The sequence below is a fragment of the Labrus bergylta genome, chromosome 14 (assembly GCF_963930695.1).
Source record: "Labrus bergylta chromosome 14, fLabBer1.1, whole genome shotgun sequence".
NCBI classification, from domain to species: Eukaryota; Metazoa; Chordata; class Actinopteri; order Labriformes; family Labridae; genus Labrus; species Labrus bergylta.
Window position 1 is genome coordinate 9339257 of NC_089208.1, and position 19353 is coordinate 9358609.

Consider the following 19353-nt stretch of genomic DNA (forward strand, 5'->3'; position numbering starts at 1 on the left):
GTGTGAGAGTAATTGAGAGTTGGAAGATGGCCAGTACAGTAGAGGAGTTATTTTAAATCCCTCCACAGCTGTAGCAGACATCATTCTACGGAAGAAAAAAAAACACAAAAAAAACACAACACATCCAATAAAATGTTACACTTGTTAACACATTTCCTGAACATTTTTTTTCCAAGATAATTTATGATACATTTATAGAAGAACGGGGTTGTAGAGTCGGGTAAAACGTGCCACTCTTTCTGTGAGTGTTGGAGCTGCAGGTATCTCGGAAAGCAGGATTTGGAGGGTGACAGCAGGTCTGCCTGTGTTGGCTGAGCTCAAATGTCAAGTGACAGAAGAACCCGGGGAGGAGGGGCTACAGCTCCGGGTTCGTGAGGGAGGGTCTTTGTGGCTCACAATGCAAAATCCTCCGCTCACTCCTCCGCACATTTTACCCGTCGGCGACCAATAACAACCCGGCAGGACAGCTGAGTGAAAACAGTGAGAGGGAGAGACGGAGGGAGAGCCGACGAAGAGGCAGACGAGTGTGAAAGTGAAATGGAGGAAGCAGACAGCTGACAGACTTTTTTTTTTTTTTTTTTTTTTTTTTACATCTGAAGTGCCTTAGCAACAGCCCCCGATCAGCTCGAATTCTATTGGTCAATGCGCAGCCCCATGTGGGTATTTGGACCAATCAGCTGGCTTTGGTGCAGAAGTTAGTGGAGATGCTTCATAGGACAGAATATGTGCTAAACTGAGCCCCCTGGTGGCTCAGTGGAGGTCTGGAGACTGTCTCCTGTAGTGTACAAGTCAAGGGAGCATCTGTTCTGTCTGGAAAGTTTTTTTTTTTTATGGAGAACAAGAAGCTTTCATGCTTTGGTTGTTAAGTTACAGCCAAAACTCAAGAGGTGTCACAAATTAGAAACCAGCGTATTTAGTCAAGTGTGAACACATGAAATGAATTTAACTCAGGTGCAAATTGCCCTTTAAACTCCCCCAAAAAATAACTGAGGACTGATGCAAAAGGACATACAGTGAAAATGGACAACAGAGATAGGTACAAAAAAAAAATTGCCTACATACAGGTTGGATTAAGAAATATAGGCCCATATTGATACAAACGAATACATTGCCTTTACAAGACTAGAGTCTCTGTTTGAATAGGAGAATAATAAAAACATACTTCAGATGAGAACTCAAACAATAATAACATATTTAAAAAACAGTGTAATGTCACAAAACCAACTTTACATTTTTACAAGAATGAAAGACTAATACTTTTACAAATACATATGCAGATATAAAATAATACTGTTGTTACTTTTTAGTCCTTTCAGTTTGAGATGAAAGTAATAGTCCTAGTTTTAATAATTTGTTTGCGATGCATTCATCACCATGTGGAAGGAGGAGTGAACAGGCGACAACAAGGCCTACACTGCCTCCAAGTGGCCAGTTTGAGGTATTGAATTAGAAGTACATTTTTATGTAAAGTACAGTTAAGTGAGATCTTAAAACAATCCAGGCAAGTCCACAAGGTTTCACAATAAATAATATTTAATATTATGCTGACACATATAGCCTATTGTTCCCAAAACGAGTATTGGACCATTATTTTATTATAAGTTACATCACTCAACAGCCTGGAACAATCATGCAAGTGGATTGGAAAAATCTAGGTTGTACTTTAACCTGAATTGCTTTTGAATTTGACCCGTACTGACCCCATTAACAGCCAGTCAGCGTGCAGTAGCTGGGTCTGTTGGGACTTCAGTTGGAAACCAAACAGTAGCAGATTCATGTCCCAGTATGGACCAGATGTGGAGTTTGTGGAATGCGCCATTTTACTCCCCAGATACCTCTAAAGTGCGCTTGAACAAGGCACTGAACCCCCAACTACTCTGGGTGTCAGTCCCTGAGCACCCCCCCTCACTCTGACATATCTCCCTTATTGTCTATAGATCATGATGTGCTTTCAGGCTGATGTGTGTGAAGCGTGTCTCACAATAACAGTAAAAAGTCTGATTTCCCTCAGGATTAATAAAATATACACATATAAAATTAAATTAAATTCAAAAAATGCAAAAACAAATTGTTTGTAAGGACTGTGGTTGAAAATAAATTCACCCAAATAGAAAAAAAGAAAAACAAAGACAAGTTGATTTAGGTTACTTTTTTATTTAAAGTTGTGTGGCTATCAACAACTGCTACTCTAATGCATCAGATTTTATATGACTGTTTCCAAAAAAATATAGTGTGGACCATCATGGCTGGTAGTTGCATTTCAAGTCCAAAGAACTTTAGACTAAGAAAAACAGCAGTAAAAGTGTCTTCTACTGAAGCTGAAGAAACTGAGCCGGCCTCTGCACTTGATCTGAATTGATCATTTTAACTGGTAAAAATGCTGACAGCTGAAAAATGTCTGTTCACATATCTGCATCATCAGCCCCAGCTACGCTAGTTATGATTGTCATAACTCAGGATTAAATCAGAGAGGCAAGCGCCCCCTCGATGAATAACAACACTCAGTCACTCAAATGGACTTATTAAGGCAATGAAGGATTGTTGCTCCAGCTAATCTGACAAACAGTTCCCATTTGCATAAAACAGACTTGAGAAGAGGCCAGGAGAGCCGCAGAAACTCGAGTCATTGATGTGCAGCACATTTTTTAATCAAGTTAGATACGTGGTTTCCAATCTCTTCTTCTGTCAGATAACCCCCCACAGCCCTCGAGAAGAGTCTAACAACCCCTCCATGGATATCATCGGTCATGTTCTGAATATGATCATTTTACCATAAATTTGACCTGGATCTCCTATCTCCACTGTTTTAAGGATATGTTTTAAACTGCAATCTACTTTCAGCTTTGTTGTTCAACAAATTCTCCATAGCTTTTAGAATCAGTCATTGCTATGCCTATCATTTTGACCACCGTACCACCGCTCTTGCCGTTTTCACTGTTTATCTTTCATTTTTCGCTCTGCTAACTGTTTATCATTAGAGTAATTCCAGGTCACATTCCAACCTTTTTTCTATTTTCTTTTGCACACTGTGCTAACATTTAGCCGATCAAATAATGTGAGATTTTTCAGCTGTTTATCCTCAACTTTTGTCAAAGCCTTTCTGCACCATTCTCAAGCATTTCTCCTTTACCACTGTCAACCGTTCATCCATTTCTTTTGGCTTTGTCTATTATTAACCTAACAATTATACTGTTATCATCTATTTTAAGTATTAATCTACATTTGTTTAAATACTTCTGCTTTAAAACTTGGCTAACTAGTTCAACCAGTTTCACATTATAAAACTATGCCAACAAAGTATCCATTACTTTTAGCAAACCATTTAGCCTAATTATCAATTATAAGGTTCGGCAGGAGAGAGTGAGGGAACCCAATGCTGCTGCAATGAGGACTATAGGCTCTGTACATGGGGCGCGCAACATAACCACTAGGCTATCGGAGCCCCCATTTCTCCATTACTCTTAATTTAACAATGTCTATTCATTTGAAGGTTCTTTATCATTAATATTAAGCAATTCATTAATTCCTTTTAGCTAACTAGTTCACCTATATTACATTTAGAAATACACTTCCATTACTTCCTACTATTTTTAGTAGCTAGTAGTTCCATTACTATTCTACTACGTTTTAATGTCTGAAATAGTTTTTCATGTATGCCCAAATATACAAGGTAGAACTAACTCAATATGTGGCTAATGCTAAAAATCATATTTTGGAAATCTCCTCTAATGCTAATTTGTAAAAAAAATAAAAAAAATCCATGCACTCTTTATAGGAACTTCCTATCAAATAAAGCTGTATACCTCCAAGAGAATTAGCTGTATCCGTGAGAATAACTGATTCACATGATAATCTATACAGCATGTGTAATGAGCACATAATAGGAAGGTCAGTGAAACCGAACCACCACAGCATGTTGTTGTCAAATGACACATTTCAGATCTGGAGAGGGAAAATGTGTAGCCACAGCTACTAAATAGTGATTTGAAATGTGTTTGATAAAATAATCTGCATAATGTATCCAAGCTGTTGTGAAAGATTTGGGAAAAAACAAAACTTTGAAAACAGGAAGAGTTTCAGATGAATAAATTGCTCAATATGTACAAAAATGGGTCAAGCACCGATTTGGGCATGACACTGAACCATTAGCTAAGGAGTCATTATGAAACATTAATTTCTGCAATGTTCTGTGCAGCACTGGGTTACTTTCTTGTTTTGCTTTTCCATCTTCATCATTAGTTTCCCAATAAGGTTATAAAAAAAGTAAAGGTGCCATTTAATTCGATTTCCCCCAAATGACCTATAACCTCAGCTGTACAAAACTTTCACATGTTCCTCCGATCATAAGTCTATCATTGTTTTGCATTTCATGTTTAACTTTGTGCTTAGTTGTGTGATAGAACAGACTTGGCTATGGTGCTTAGGTCTACCTTGAAAACATCAAGCACACATCAACTTTTGTCTCTTGTCGTTGTCACACTTTATAGCCCTGTTGCCCGTTAGCTTATCCACCATTCGCTGTGAAGCGTACTACCTGGTCACTGTGAGCCTTTTGTCCGTTACTGAGTCAGATTAGACGTTTTTGCATTTTACCATTACGTTGATAACATGTCTCTGAATGTCCTATTCCAATGTCCTGTGTAAGTGAAAGGGAATTTCACTCAGCCTAAGAACAGATTCCTCTAGAGCAGGGAACTAAAATGCGTATGTCACTGGAAGAAAAATGATCTTGCAAGGTCGAGATGTTTTTGTAAGAGAAAGTGATTTTGGCAGGCACCTTTTGGTTTTTCACATTTTGTTCCAGATGGATTTTTCACAAACATATCGAGAAGGTGTTCTGTTTATGAACAATCCCCAGAGAACTTAATGATCCAGAATCCTATTGCGTCATGATTTAAATGCAATGTGGATATTATACATTCATTACTGATAATATATTGACCACAAAGGTCAAACTATCAGCTCAATAAGATCCCACAAAAACAAACAGGGCAGTTTAGTTAAAATGGCCAAGGACTTGAGGTGTGTAGCCTTTCAATACATTTATTAGAATAACACCAGTTCAGTTAAAAACATAACATTTAGGCTATATGTTTAAAGAGAAAAGGAAACAGGTCTGCACACTGTTGATCTACAATATGCAATTTTATTCAACCAGGGTAATGTTTTTCTCATCCCCCCCACCCTCCACATTTAAAGAGAACCAACGTCTTTTTAACCATTTAACTTTGGAATATAACTGTATAATTGCTGGTAAGTGCAATGCAACACCCTTGCCCATATTTAAAAGGAGGCCTGTCTTCATGTTGTACTCTACCTGCTTTGCATATCCGCTACATGACATTTAAATCATATCTGCGAACACCTTCTGTCATTGCTTTACAGCAGAAGCAGTAGTAGGAGACACAGAGGAGACAGTTTTGACCATGAACATGCTGAAACCTTTACTTCTGGCTCTTTTAATAATGTGCTTTTTGCCTTTCATGACAGCTTCAGTTGTTCAAGACTTTAATCACGTAGAGAGATGCAAGGACTCCCTCTACATGGGGACGCCACCGAGGGGGATCAGCAAAAGTGGACTGAGGAAGATCTGCCAGCGTTACGCGGACAAGCCTCGGTATGTGACCCTGTACGACCCCGAGGACAGGATTCCAGTTTATTCAGCGTACACCTTTAAGAAAACAGAGGGGGACAGACGTGTAGACTACCCTTGGATGTATGAGCCACAGGTCAGAGACATATCTTTGAGTTGTATCAAGCAGTTTTTCAAAATGATAAATTATCAAGTTCTCAGATAATGAATTTGTGTATGAGTAACCACTGTTTAACATTGTTGAATGTAAAATCTCATGGATGATAATGTCTTTGTGTTGAACTACTATAAGAGTGAGTCTTTGTCTCAACAGCTGGCAGAAATTGATGGAAATGGAAACATGATGCCCTTCCCCACTGGCTACCTGCACATGAAGTTTGAGGACAGCCAGGCAGTCCTGGATGACTATTCAGATGTGGTTCTGTACGAGAGAGGCCACCTGAACCCAGACCAGCACCAGTCCACCCCACACGACCGCGCTGCCACCTACACTTTGACCAACGTGGTCCCAGAGATAAGAGAGTTCAACATCGGGCCTTGGCGCGAGTACGAGGAGCGGATCAGGGTTCGCCTCAACAACTTCTGCAGGGGCACAGCCTTCATCGTCACCGGCGTGACCACCAAAGGCAACATGATCCGCCGACACAACCAGATGCGCGTGGGCATCCCAGAAGACGTGTGGTCCGCCTACTGTTGCACTGACTACGACCGCAACTCGCCCCACGATGTTCGCATCCTCTTCCCGTCCCATGCAGCCGTGGCCAAAAACGCCAAAGAGGGAAACAGCGTCACTGAGATGCCTGTCCAGGAACTTGAGGCCCTCCTGAAATTCAGCATGAACTACGGCGAGAACCTTCAGATCTTCTACGACAATTGTATCTCTCCCTCACCCCTTCCATCTTACCTCCAACATACCATCTGAAAGCTAGAGCTTCAATGTGCATGTTGGTGTCTTCTTACTTTCAAGATGAAATAGATAATATTAATAGATTGTTTTTTCTTGCTCAAAAGGAAGAAATATTGTGCTTATTCTCTGTAATGCTAATTTCCCTCCCTGCTAAGGGAGGAAGGGTGAGGCTTAGTTGTGCTTTTAGAAACTAAACAGTTCTTTCTTTAATAAGATTTTTTTGAGGGATGATTTATTTCATTATCTCCTCTCTTACAAAAACAAATTAAGCAAAAAAAAAAAAAAACAGAGCTACTTTATCTGGAAGGGTGACAATTGAACTGTAATGTGTGTGGGAGTTGATGCTAATTGGCTAATTCAATAAAACATCATCATTTACCGGTCTTGGAGTTATCATTTGTACAGGACCAACACATATGTAAACTAGTTCATTCTATAGAGGGAGTGAACATTGTAGTGTCTTTGAACTTATTACGTCCACGTTTATAATTAAATACATGATGAATTATTGTGAATCTTCAATGTAAGGATGCAGCACACTAAGAAAATTGCCTTCTTTCATCACAGATGGGAGCATATGGGAGTGAATGTTTGGTGAGTTATAAAAATTTGATTTGACTTTTATGGCCGACTCAGGGGTTTCAGTGTCTTTAATCATTCAGCTTATCTACTGGTTGTGAATTCTTTTCAATATGGGATTAATGAAAGCCGCATGGACAGTCATACATTTGTTTTAAAGCTCAAGCTCGAATGACCTAATAAATGATATCTTTCAGAAACAGTGCACAACTATTTGAACATTATCTGTAGAATTACAAACATTCAAATACTGCTTATCACTCATGTGGCTTTACATAGGCTACTCTAAACTGTGGTAGGCCATTTCTTTTTGCAAAGTCTACACAGAAAGACGGCATATGTCATATGAGAGGCTGGTTTAGTCTGGTGGGAAGGAGTCATGTCAGGCCCTATTCTATATATTATAGTAGCACACTGCCACCTAGTGGGAGGTATGGGGGATTTTCTTTGGCCACTGCCTAAAGGTAAACTAACAGTGAGGGATTATCTGCAGAGGTAATTGGGTTGAGCACAAAAGAGAAACGCAATGACACTACAGTAAGAATCAGTCATCTAAAACTGAGCAATCTATTTATGATGTGATTTTGATCTATAAAGTTCATATCAACCATCACAGTTAATAGACCCAGTGGGGTTTTAATAATGTCCTTGTTATTGCAGCAATATTTCAAGATGATTGTTTGAAACCAAAATAAGGATTTGTTATTCCAGATATAAAAAACTTTCAAACTTGAAATAAGTTTACTGAATGTTGTTATTTGTTCAAGGTCAGAGTAGACTTTTCCCTTTCTCCTTTAAGGAACACTTTTTTTTATATAATAAAGAAACTACTTGCAATACAGGTGTAGGTGAGGTTAACTTATTGAAATGATCTATCTTCATTGTTTAGCCTGAAGTCTGCTTGTGATATTTATAATGCAAAACATGTAAGAGCTGAAAATGTGACTTTGGGGGTGTAAAGAAAGGTACAATGTAGTATAAAAAAAGGCTTATTCACCAGTGATAGTAGAAAGAAACACACAAAAAATGTGTTCGGTTATTTCCACATCAGGGTTTTAAAACAATGGAAAGTCCACATTAGCATGCATATCCAACATGACCGGCGTCAGTCTGCTAAAGGAGGCCTATATTTGCTGTAATATTGATTTGTTGTGTGCAGCAGCTGAATAAACACGGATCAGAGGACGGGTCCCTTCATAAATCTGGTGCTGCTGTTGTTTTAGACTCTGAAATTCAAACCCTTTAGGTAGAGCACATACAAAGAAACAGACTTCAATTTGTGGATTTATTTATGGGAATCTAAGAATCAGGGAGATACTGAGGTGTCTGGAATAATGCAATGTGCCCCGCCACAGTTACTAGACTGGACGATGGTAATGAGGCATATCTTTATCAAATGTTCTATGTTTGCCTTATCCTTTGTAGTAGCTCTTCTCTCGCTTAACATCCACATCAATTTGCTTTTCATCTAAAAAGGAACAAAAGATAAAACAGCACGTCTTAAAAGCCTTTTGTGTATTTTGTTGTATCTAATGAGGAGTCTTTCATAGTGACCTCACTTGCCAACTAGATATTTTTATCTAAAAACTCATGTCCGACAGTTTTACTTTTTATGACAATTACCTGTAAATATGAAGGTTCTGACTCCCCGTTTCTGATTGTAGCCGTCAGCAATATACAGAACAAGACAGAAAAACGTGTTGTTATCCAATGTGAATGCTAACAAATTGCTTACAGGTCAGCTATTTCAACAGAAATGGAGGTATCCACCTCACCTACTCCGACAGTAGTTACGAGAACTATTTGTTCAGAAACAGTCTCCACCTTGTATTTCTTTTTTTTTAGAATCAGTCATGATCCTACTTGGACAAGAGGATGGAGCTGGAGAGTAGAAAAGGTTAGCATATGGTAAGTGTTAGCTATTGCTAGTGCTAGCTTGGTGAGCAAGGCACATCCACAGCTCACAGCTTTTCACTAGTTCGGAAAAAAAACAGACACAAATTAAATCTGACTTGTTGGAGTGACTTTGATAACAATTGTACAACCATATGCAAAAAATATATATTTCATGTCCCTAACAACTTAAAAAGGACACAGCTCCCTTTAACTAGCCCTTTTCGTTATATAGTAGGCTACTCTACATGGACGGCAAAATAAACGTGCTGTTCAAAGAGAAAACTTGTTGCTAGAAATTGATATAAAACTCATAAGGTAAATATTATTAAGTTAATTCTCATGGATTTCTACACAATCTGGGTTATTTTTGCAACAAGTGGAGTCATCCCCATATTGGCTTTCATTTTTTAGACATAAAGGCAATGTGCATACTTTATAAACAAAATGTGATTATACTGTATAAGGTGTGATATAAGTTTTAGGGATCGTTGTGGGGATTGTTTTTTCTCAAGTGTTGAAAAAATGTAATACGTTTAAATATTACACCCCTGACATGTGAAAGGAAACGGCAAGGAATTTGTTTAAGAATATCTTTTAATGTTTTCCAGTTCATATACACAACATACAGTGTGTAATAGCCTCTATTTGAAATAGAAATATTAACTTTAATTCTTCAACCCCTTCTGATCATTATGCTCTCTCACAGTATCTTGAGCTTCAAGCAGGTTACTGAATCAGACTAAAGGAAACAGACAAACAGGTGCAAGCCTTCACTTAACCATTCCAGGAATAAATGTTGTACTAAGAAGATACTTGGAATCTTTGTAATGCTTTTTTTCTTCTTCTTTTTTTCTCTGACCTCCAGCCAACATCAAAACTGTAGTGTAAACATGTAAACTTGGTGAGTGTGCTTCCATTACCTGTTGGCTGTCCAAACCCTTGTTTTGAAAAAACAAAAAAAACAAAAAACAAGCAAAAAAATCTTAGTAATGCTGTTCCTAGAAGCGTGGGCAACTCAAACTCACACCAAACAGCTGGGTCAACAGTCCCCAAAACAGAATGTGCAGACAAATATGCAAAAGGTAGCAAAACAACCATCACAATAAGAGTCTGAAATAAGACGGAAGAGTACAAAGGACTCTTCTACCTCCCAATTAAGGGTAACACTGTATGACGATGCTCAAGACAACGTGAGACACTGACAAATAGCATCATAAGAAAACAATCCTTGATTTGTGGTTTGTTTTGAGCACATTTCAAACACCTGTCCTATCTCTTGTTTTTTCTGGCGTTATCTTGAACAGATTTATTTGACCTGTCAGTCATATGTTCTATGCAGCTGTTCTTTGGCTTTCTAACCAATGAAAGAACTCATTTCACTCCGAAGCTGCCTTCATGACTGAAAGAATAAGGACAAGGTGTGGATATTCTGCTTTAAACAGCCATCCCTGCAGTCAGAACATGTTTACCACCACAAGCTACCCTGAGCCTTACGCCTAGCGTTCCTTTTTTAGTTTTTAACTCAACCTAAACCATGCTGTGTTTTTTCTTTTTTTTTAAACGACTACTGTATGCAAACAGGTGTATTCATGTTGTCAATTACCTGTTGGAACTTGCCCTTGAGATCTAGGAAATAAAGGAGAATCAAACATGAGTGCTAAACAAATCATGTACGTCGTCGAAACTTGCACCTGCTGTCACAAAGAAAAGATCCGGCCAATCACTCAAACCAAACGACAAACATAATATTTACAAATTCCAGTTTGTTCTCTTACACTTAAAAAATGTACAGTTTGTTTCATGTGTTGGTTTTTAGTTGGTTTAGTCCTTGCGCACGCTCCAGTCCAGTGTGTGGGATGGCAGTCTGGATCCAGAGTGTCGCTATCCTAAGCAGACAGGATACAGAGCATTGCAAGGAGGGCAGATGAAATCCCACTTGCCTTGTTTTTGTGGTATGTGGTGTACAAGTAATGTCTGTCAATAAAGATTTTTTTTTTTTTAAATCAGGTTTTTAGAACGCATCCTCTGTTCACTGACAGATCAGCTGACGAGATATGTCATCAGCATTTGTCCAGTGTTGTCCTAATGCCACTGTTTGTTTTTTTTTTTGTTCAGAATTGTCCAGAGTGTGACCCATCTCTGTGTTCAGTTGTGCGAAAGATGTGAAACGCGCATACAAGGCTATCTCACCTTTTGACCATCATAAATATCTTATCCTATCCCCCCCACCCCCGCATTGCTGTGGGGGGGGGGGGAGAATCATGAAACAACAAAAGAGCAGACGTAAAGATAAAACCGTCAGGCAGTCTCCCAACACTTGAAGCTTGTGGTTAATGTCAGTCACAGACAAAAACCTTATTTAGACTATTCATGTAAAGTAGTTGTTTCTTTTTTTTCTTCTTCTTGTAACTCAAAAAAGTGCTATCTTCAAGTGAGATTGAGATACAGTGACTGTAGACTTGACAGTTGCAAAAGATAGAGAAACAGAGCGAAAAGAGGGCGCAAAGAAAAAAAGTCTTTCATCAGTCTCTGGTAGTGTTGCGGCACAGCCTCAGTGTTAGGAAATGAAAAAAATAAAGAGGAAATATTTACTCTTTGTTATAATCATAGTTTTACACAATAGTTATCTCTTAATACTTTAATACCCTTTCCCAAGTACCACAAAGTGCAGCTGATATTAAAATAAAAAATAAAAATGATTTTCCAAAAAGAAAACAAATGAAGAAAAAAAAAGGCAAATCATCAAATGACAAACATACTTCTCCGTCCACACTCTTTAAAATAAAAAAATAATCATGCAAATATCCCACACAGCAAAGAAGTTAATAAAAATGTATATTATTATTATTTTTTTAAACAAGGATATATTGAATCTGATTTCCCTTTAAAGAAGAGACCAGCCACAGTGCAACATTGAGTGTAGTAAAAACAAACTGAAGTGTGTGGATCAAACAGAAAGATGAAGGGGTTGGCACTTTTTATGATGGTATTTCCTTTTGTAAGATAGAGTCAGGATGGACCTCTCCAGGCGCTCCACTGGACGCCAGTGAAAGAGGAACTTGATCACAGTACTTGGCACCAAGAATGCTGGTAAAAACGAGATATCAGAATATCTTTTTTTTTTTCATTCATATCCTTACAATTTATTAATAATACATCATTTACATTTGTGTTTTTTTTTTCTTGTATAAAAGACTCCAAAAGGAAAAGAGAGTCTAGAAGTGATTGCGAGTAAAAGGAGAGAAGTGAAGATGGAAGTGGATGATGTCGATGGTTGAATTAAAAAGAGCTACCAGGGCAGATGTGGAGAGGAAAAAGGGCGGAAAAGAGAGAGGTGGTTAAATGGGCTGAAATAGGGACACAGACAGAGAGATAATGAGCGAGGAACAAATAAAGTAATGAATGCGATTACTGCCGAGATGCAGTGAGTTCTAATGGGCAGCCTGGATTCCAGGTTGCATCCCACAGACTGACAATGATTCAGGTATTTCCTGTATCGCCCAACACTTGAAGCCCCAATCTGGAAATGTCTCAAATACAATACTTCATTTTTAATCTTTGATGGCATATGGAACGCTACAGAACTAAAAACAGGTACGTAAATTCACAGAAAATACTCTTTTAAATTTCCAAAAACCTAATACTTGAATGTCAAATAGATCCTCCTTGTACTTCTGGTGCTGTTGATTTACTTCACACTAAACAAATATCTCCAAAATCCAAACAAAGAGACAGCTGTTGGGACACTGCTCAACACAGGGTGCCAAGTTCCACTTCCAGATTGGGCCTTTAAAGCTGCAATTTGTAAGTTTCAAGAAATCACCGCTTTATGACAGACAGCTTGAGGGGGCATATGTTGCCTCATACAAAGCTGCTCGCTACTGTATTATCTTTCCACTAAATGAATGAGAATGGATTTATGCAGCTATGTCAAACATAGTTTTACACTGACCCAACAACACATGCGCAAAAAACAACCAAGCTACACAGAAGAATACTGACTGATTGTGTAAAGGGGGTTAAGCTGCATTTGGTGGCTCTCATGAGCAAGATAACCTTAGTTGAGCAAAGCAGTATAAACCTTTAATGATAGGCTTTTGGCAAGGGAGCTTTTTCAATCAACTCCCCCTTGATTTATGCTTACATTTTTAGAGGTATTCCACCGCTTACAATCTTACAAACTGCAGCTTTATTTGAGGGCTGAATGAAAAAAGACAAAGGTAAAGTGAAGACGAAAGGAGAGGCGAGGGTGGAGATTGTATGGAGCAGTTTGTGCGGTTGTGCCTGGTCCTATACACGGGTGGTGGAGTGTTGGTGTGGCAGGGCATTGTTGCTGTGGCTGGGGACGGGTGTAGTGGACGGGGCTGGGACAGGGGGGTAAGTGTTGAAGGGGTGGAGGGGCTGCATGCCGCTGATGGTGCTCGGGATCATGGTGAGGGTGTTGGCTGTCATCAGTGGCACGTCCTCCGGTGCTCTCCGCAGGGCCAGCGTGTAGTCGGGCGGACACACCGGGGGCCGCAAGGGTTCCAAGTCGCCGTGGAGAGCGCGGGAAGGGAGCGGGGTGCCGTGCTCCAGCTCCACTCTCTGCTGCTTCATCTGCAACGACATGAGCTCTTCCTCCTGACTCAGCGCCAGGTCGTTGTGAGGAGGGGACCCGACCACTCCCATGCCGACTCCCATGCCCATGGTGGTGCCACGCTGTGGGGACAGTCGGCGGTGGCGTCTCTGCATGAGTTCATGGCGTTTATCTCGCTTGTAGTACAGCGCGGCAAATGCCAGCACATTCAGGAAAAGAAGCGAAGCGCCCACGGCCACCGTCACACTCAGCTCGGTGGAGTAGTCCCTCGTCTCGCTGGGGAAGGGGGAATAGCGGGGTCTTTCGGAGCTGTCGGGGTCAGGATCTGGTGGTGCGGGTGTGGAATGGCCGCCAGGGCGTTGGGTGGCCTTCCAGCGGTTGGTTCCTCCGGGCGGCAGTCGAGTGGTGATGGAGCTGATGATCTCCTTGTGGAGGCTGTGCAGATGAGGCACCAGCTCCAGCCAGAAGGCCACCTTGTTGGCGCGGTAGTTGTCCCTGACACGAGGCTTCAGGCCGATGTGTAAATACTGCTTGTCTTTGGAGCTGAACTTTGTCCAGATGACCTCCTCAAAGCGGTTTGGCTTGGTGTGGATGAACGTGGTGTCTTGAGGAACAGGTAGGTTGGGATCCCTGGAGGAGAGAAATAAAAACGTTATTAATCACTTCTAAGTTGAGCTTTAACTGTGTTAATACTGCACTTTATTATACTGAAACACATGAGATATTGAGACTACTCACTGGTGTGCTATTGATTTGAACATTAGGACAAAGAACAACTCAAGACAGAGCACAAGCTGTGTTTGTTGTTTTCACACAGTCTCAAACCATGGCTGGACAACATGGCCAAAATATGACCATGATCCATTTTCAACCACGACAGACGATAACATGCTAACAGGCTATTTACTTTCATCAAGCTGAGATGCTCATTAGCTTAACTTTAGATTATGATTCTGCTCAAGTTGTTAACCTGTTCTTAAGTAGTCCATCTTAAATTGTAAGGCTTAATTCCTTTATTCTTCAGTTACTTTAACAAAGCCAGATAAATCAAAGGCAGCAAGCCAAACTGGCAATCACTTTAGCTCAGCTTGTTTCATTTTAGACTTCCAATGACTGAAATCCATTCAATTAAATTACATTATTTAAAATGAACCAGATCTACAAACTGTTTTGGACTGTCTTGCACAGAAAAATAAAGCATGGATTTGACTAATGACAGAGGTACGATTCAAAACTAAACAAACAGAAAGACTGGCTGTTTACGTTTATTTTTCGGATCTATCAACGTAGAGTAGAAAACCAGCAAAGGTTACCACCATTATAATAAAAATCAATGAAATCCCTGTCCTGCATCGGTATTGTTTTACTTCCCGGCCCTACTTCAACCCAAATGTTTAGACCCACTATATTTTCAAAAGCTCAAAAAATGGTTTTATTTGAATTATAACTTAACATAATTTCTGACTTTGACTTCAGTAGATGATCAGTATTCCCAGGATGAAATAAAATCATCCAAATATGACTTTAAGAATAGGCTTAAGGAACAAACAGGTGAAATCACTGCTGAGTTACTTACAGTATGAGCTGTATACAGTATACTCAGTGTATTACTTTATATTCAATAAGATAAACGCACTTGATCGGATCATACACTTTTCATCAAACTAACCCCGTCTTTGCAAAGTTGGTCCAGTAAGTCATGACCACGGCGCTGAGCATCACGTCGTTCTTGGAGAAGTTACAGGGAAACAGGTCAGTGGCTCCCACCATGGGGATACCAAACACGTAAGGGATCTCGTCTCCATGGGCCGCGTCCGCCCACTCGGGCCTGGCCTCGGTCTGACAGTGGTGGTGGAAGGTGTAGAAAAAGACAGGCGACTGGAACTCTGCGTGCAATTTGGCCGTGGCGACAGCGGGGGCCACCCACTGATGGTCCGTGAACAGAGCCAGGAGGGTCTTCCTACGCATGTCAGTGTTGTCCCTGTCCGCCCAGTCTGTGTACATGAACTTTATAGTCTCCCTCAGGATGTCTTTACCTTGGAAAAACAGAAGTTCATATAAGTATGGATGCAGAGTATTTCAGTGCATTTTCCTCCTAAAAAAACAAACAAACATCCCCTCCAATCAAATATACATTTAACTATTGGACAGCTAGAATAATGGATTTAAATCTTCCAACCTTTGTTGTCATGGTTTTACAGGACTTAGGTATTGGTAATGACTAGGTATTTGGACTTTTTTTTGTATCTTTGAATTTGTATTATCTTAATTTATTAATCAAGTTATCTCCACCGAAATGGAACATGTATATGCTTTTTCCTTAGCTAATTAAGATATTGTCAGTTTCCTGTTTGCCTTCATTGTTGGTTTACATTTGCTTTGTCGCTCTTTCTTTGTCATAGTCATGAATTACGGTAATGAACATGAAGATGTGAATTTTTGTATATTCATTTAGTCTTCTCCTGTCTAGATGGTGCTCTTCAGTCAGACTATGCTATTGGAGAAGTATGGTCACCAGAAGTTGGTATGTTTTTTTATTAGACTATAGTTTGCAATTCTATCATCTGCTACAAAACTGTGTTGTTAATACAGCACATGAATGAAGTTAAAATAATTAAATCAATGACATCTTTTACAGTAGCGTTCTGATCATTTCAAGTGTACATGTACATCTGAATTGGCTCTGTTTTAGTTACAGTATCATTTTAAGTACATACCACCACCATAGAGTTCAACAACATATGCCAAAAAAGACGTGAGTTTCAATCTAAAGAGTTATATTTAGGTAAAAAGGGTAGGATCTGACCATCAGGGTATCCATATAGATTGTCCACAAAGTTGGAGATTGTATAGTCAAACGTTGCAGCAGATAGTCCATCTTCTCCTTCATTGTCATCCACAAACTTCAGACCCTCTCCTTGGTTGACACCGAGCAGGATGTCGTAGTTCAGGAACTCTCCCTGGAGTTTATGAAGAAAATAAACACGCAGCATGAAGTGACAGCACTGAAAATATTCACACACACACACACACACACACACACACACACACACACACACACACACACACACACACACACACACACACACACACACACACACACACACACACACACACACAAACTGGCTGATCAGCTCCGACCTGCTGCATGAGGATCTCAGGGTCGTCAGGCACCACGTCTCCGTCTACCACCGGCCCGAAGGCGATGTGGTAGCGTGCGGGCTGGATGTCTTGGTCCACCAGCTCCCGGAAATTTTTCCTCCGCAGGCAGTCCACCAAGGCGGCCATGTCCCCCAGAGTGCAGCCGACCTTTCTCGCAAGGATCTTGGTATACATGACGGGTCTGTAGTTGACCGCCCAGCTGGAGATGGCTGAGCCACTCTGTGCGATGGCTCTCTGGAACAAACCTGCACATACAAAGCAGAAACATCTTCAGATGGGAGATAGATTTTGACTTTTTCCTCTCTAAGTGTAGCTTTTTTTTCTTCCTCTGACACACTTTTGCCAGCAACTGACGGGGCCTTCAAGGCCTTACAGTGTGCATGCTTTAAATAATGCATATGTTGGAGGAGGAGCGATTGTAGAGAATTACATATGAAGCAAGATGAAGTAGATATCCTGCTGCTTTTTATAGCCAGAGAAAATCTTTACGAACATTAGGGAAAGGGAAATGAATCGCTTCCATTACATACAAGGAGAGACAGGAGCAAGAAAAATGGTGACAACTCCACACACGGCAGTAGTCTTGATGGCCGTGTTGGGGAAAGCGAGAGAGACAGAATGAGAGAGAGAGAGAGGGAGAGAATGAAAACTGCTCGCACTGTTGCACCGCTGCACTGTTATGTAAAGTGGCTTGCTGTCCCTCTGTTTTATCTGCAGATTCTGTCATTAATAATTAAGCCCCCCCATATTCTGCATGTGCCCCACCCCCGCTCCTCTCCCTGTGAAATCAATTAAGAAGCCTCTCAGCTGCAGCCCCAGCTCTGCTCCTCATCTCATCTCTGCTCTGTACATGCACACACACACACACACACACACACACACACACAAGCACACACACATGCGCTCACACACTCTTGCGCACAGTATCTTAAACTGTTCACCCACCAACTTTTCCTTCACTACGTGGTGTTACAGCCTGGCTTATAAATGGAGTAGAAGATCTTGTGCAACAAATCTCTGCACACTGACCCATAATAATAATGCTGATGTTTTCTTTTATTTCTTGCATTACACAAACCGTTAACATGAGCGAAAACATGCCATAATCTGGCCTAAAATACACAACATTAACTAAAGACAGTAAGCCAAACAGATCTCATTCCTGCAGTATTTTAAAGTAAAACATTGAAACAAACCCAGAGAGTCATTCAGAGAGAGAAAAAGCTGCAGTCAGAGGTCAAATGTCAGTTAATGGTGAAGACGTAGGTGTGGTGTCAGCAGCATATTGTATGGATTATGTTCACACGAAAATATGAGCTAGAACCAATAGTGAGAACCTGAATATGTGGTCGAATAGAACTGACCACAGATTTTCACTGACCATTCAGATTTTGTATGTATTTATCAGATTATTTGTCAGGGACATTACATTTAGACATTCTTACATACAATTAAAGTGCAAGAGGAAAAATGCGGCTTTTCATAGAAAACCTAAAACAAGAAAGTGTATTTTTCAACATAAATGAATGAACTGTATTTATCAAACTAGCATACTTGAGTTATTTGCATATGTGCACAAACAGAAAGCTGCTGGAGTGATTAAGAACAGGCCTCTATACATATCAGTCTGTACTCCTGATTTAAAGCTTTACTCAAAAACCCTTATTGAACCAGGAGGAGTAGGGTGGGTTTATTATGACATGGTAAAATAATCCTGTGAAGGCTGTCATTGTTGGAAAAAAGTTTTGTAACAACTAGTAAAGTCAATTTCATGTTGGTTTTTATTTAACCCTTAAATTGAGTTCTGAACTCGTGGCACTTTTCATTGAAATGAGAGAATCATAAGAGATGAGAATGGATTCAGTATTTTCACTGTTGAAAGAACTAAATGCAAGATTATTGATTAAGAAGGATTTTTTTTAAACTGCCCATCTAGTAATTTAAGGGATTAGTTTGAAATGCATCTTTCAAAGACCAACAATCATCAGCGACACACGTTTATTTTGTGTCTGCTTTGAACCAATCAGCATGCTCGAAAACAACATTTAAAACTATTAGACTTAATGAAACCTGAAAAACATGATACTGTATATACTGTGTATATATTTGTAACCACTGAACAAAACCAGACAATGCTCTTCATTTGGAGCCCAAGAGGGAGATTTAAAAGTAGGTTAAATATAAATAGCATCTTTTCCTGATGCGTTGTCTGGACAGGATTAGTTTTAACAGAGAGGGACTATTTTGTCACTGTAGCTCCATGATCGTAGTCCCTGGTGGAATTACCTTTTTTTGGGAGGGATTATTACAGGCTTGTGTCCCAAGGTGAGTAATGGTTTTATTAAAACAACCTACTGCTTTCATCCATCTGTCGACTCCAGAACTGACCAGAATGACTTTTTTTTTCTTTATCTTTGAAATTGAATGAACCTTTTGTGTTTTCTATGTTTATTGAAAATATATGTAGAATCTTTACTGCTGTAAACAGTGGATGACTCATCCCCAAATATTGCCTCCTTTCACTTTGGGGGGATGATATTGTGGTACATTTTGATTTGGTTGAGGCTGTTCATTGAAATTACTAACATGCTCTGGAGAGAGATACACTGCCCACACTGTCCTGATGTGTTAATCCCCTTT

The 19353-nt window shown here is 39.9% G+C and overlaps 2 protein-coding genes across 3 annotated transcripts in view; one reads left to right on the forward strand and one right to left on the reverse strand.

The window, feature by feature from the left end:
• Window positions 1-5079: 5079 nt before the first annotated feature.
• On the forward strand, window positions 5080-6878 carry LOC109991042 (endonuclease domain-containing 1 protein). Its single transcript, XM_020643341.3, has 2 exons — window positions 5080-5729; window positions 5907-6878. Exons 1-2 carry the CDS (start codon window positions 5427-5429, stop codon window positions 6513-6515), a joined length of 912 nt encoding a protein of 303 aa, XP_020498997.1. The 5' UTR covers window positions 5080-5426; the 3' UTR covers window positions 6516-6878.
• A 2673-nt stretch (window positions 6879-9551) lies between these two features.
• nlgn2b (neuroligin 2b) overlaps window positions 9552-19353 on the reverse strand; it is a 73849-nt gene continuing 64047 nt past the window's right edge. The window contains exons 6-9 of one of the 2 annotated variants that reach the window (XM_065962846.1): window positions 16693-16958; window positions 16358-16511; window positions 15221-15581; window positions 9552-14181 (exon numbers count right to left, since the gene is read on the reverse strand). In XM_065962846.1, the coding sequence (XP_065818918.1) occupies window positions 13266-14181; window positions 15221-15581; window positions 16358-16511; window positions 16693-16958 (1697 nt within the window). In that variant the 3' untranslated portion in view covers window positions 9552-13265. Of the gene's footprint in view, window positions 14182-15220; window positions 15588-16357; window positions 16512-16692; window positions 16959-19353 lie in introns of both variants that reach the window. The other variant, XM_065962845.1, reaches the window with a different exon arrangement.

Coding starts and splice junctions, on each gene's coding strand:
- LOC109991042 (XM_020643341.3), top strand. CDS start 5,427: ATGAACATGCTGAAACCTTTACTTCTGGCTCTTTTAATAATGTGCTTT. Junction 5,730..5,906: donor CTTGGATGTATGAGCCACAG/GTCAGAGACATA, acceptor TTGTCTCAACAG/CTGGCAGAAATTGATGGAAA.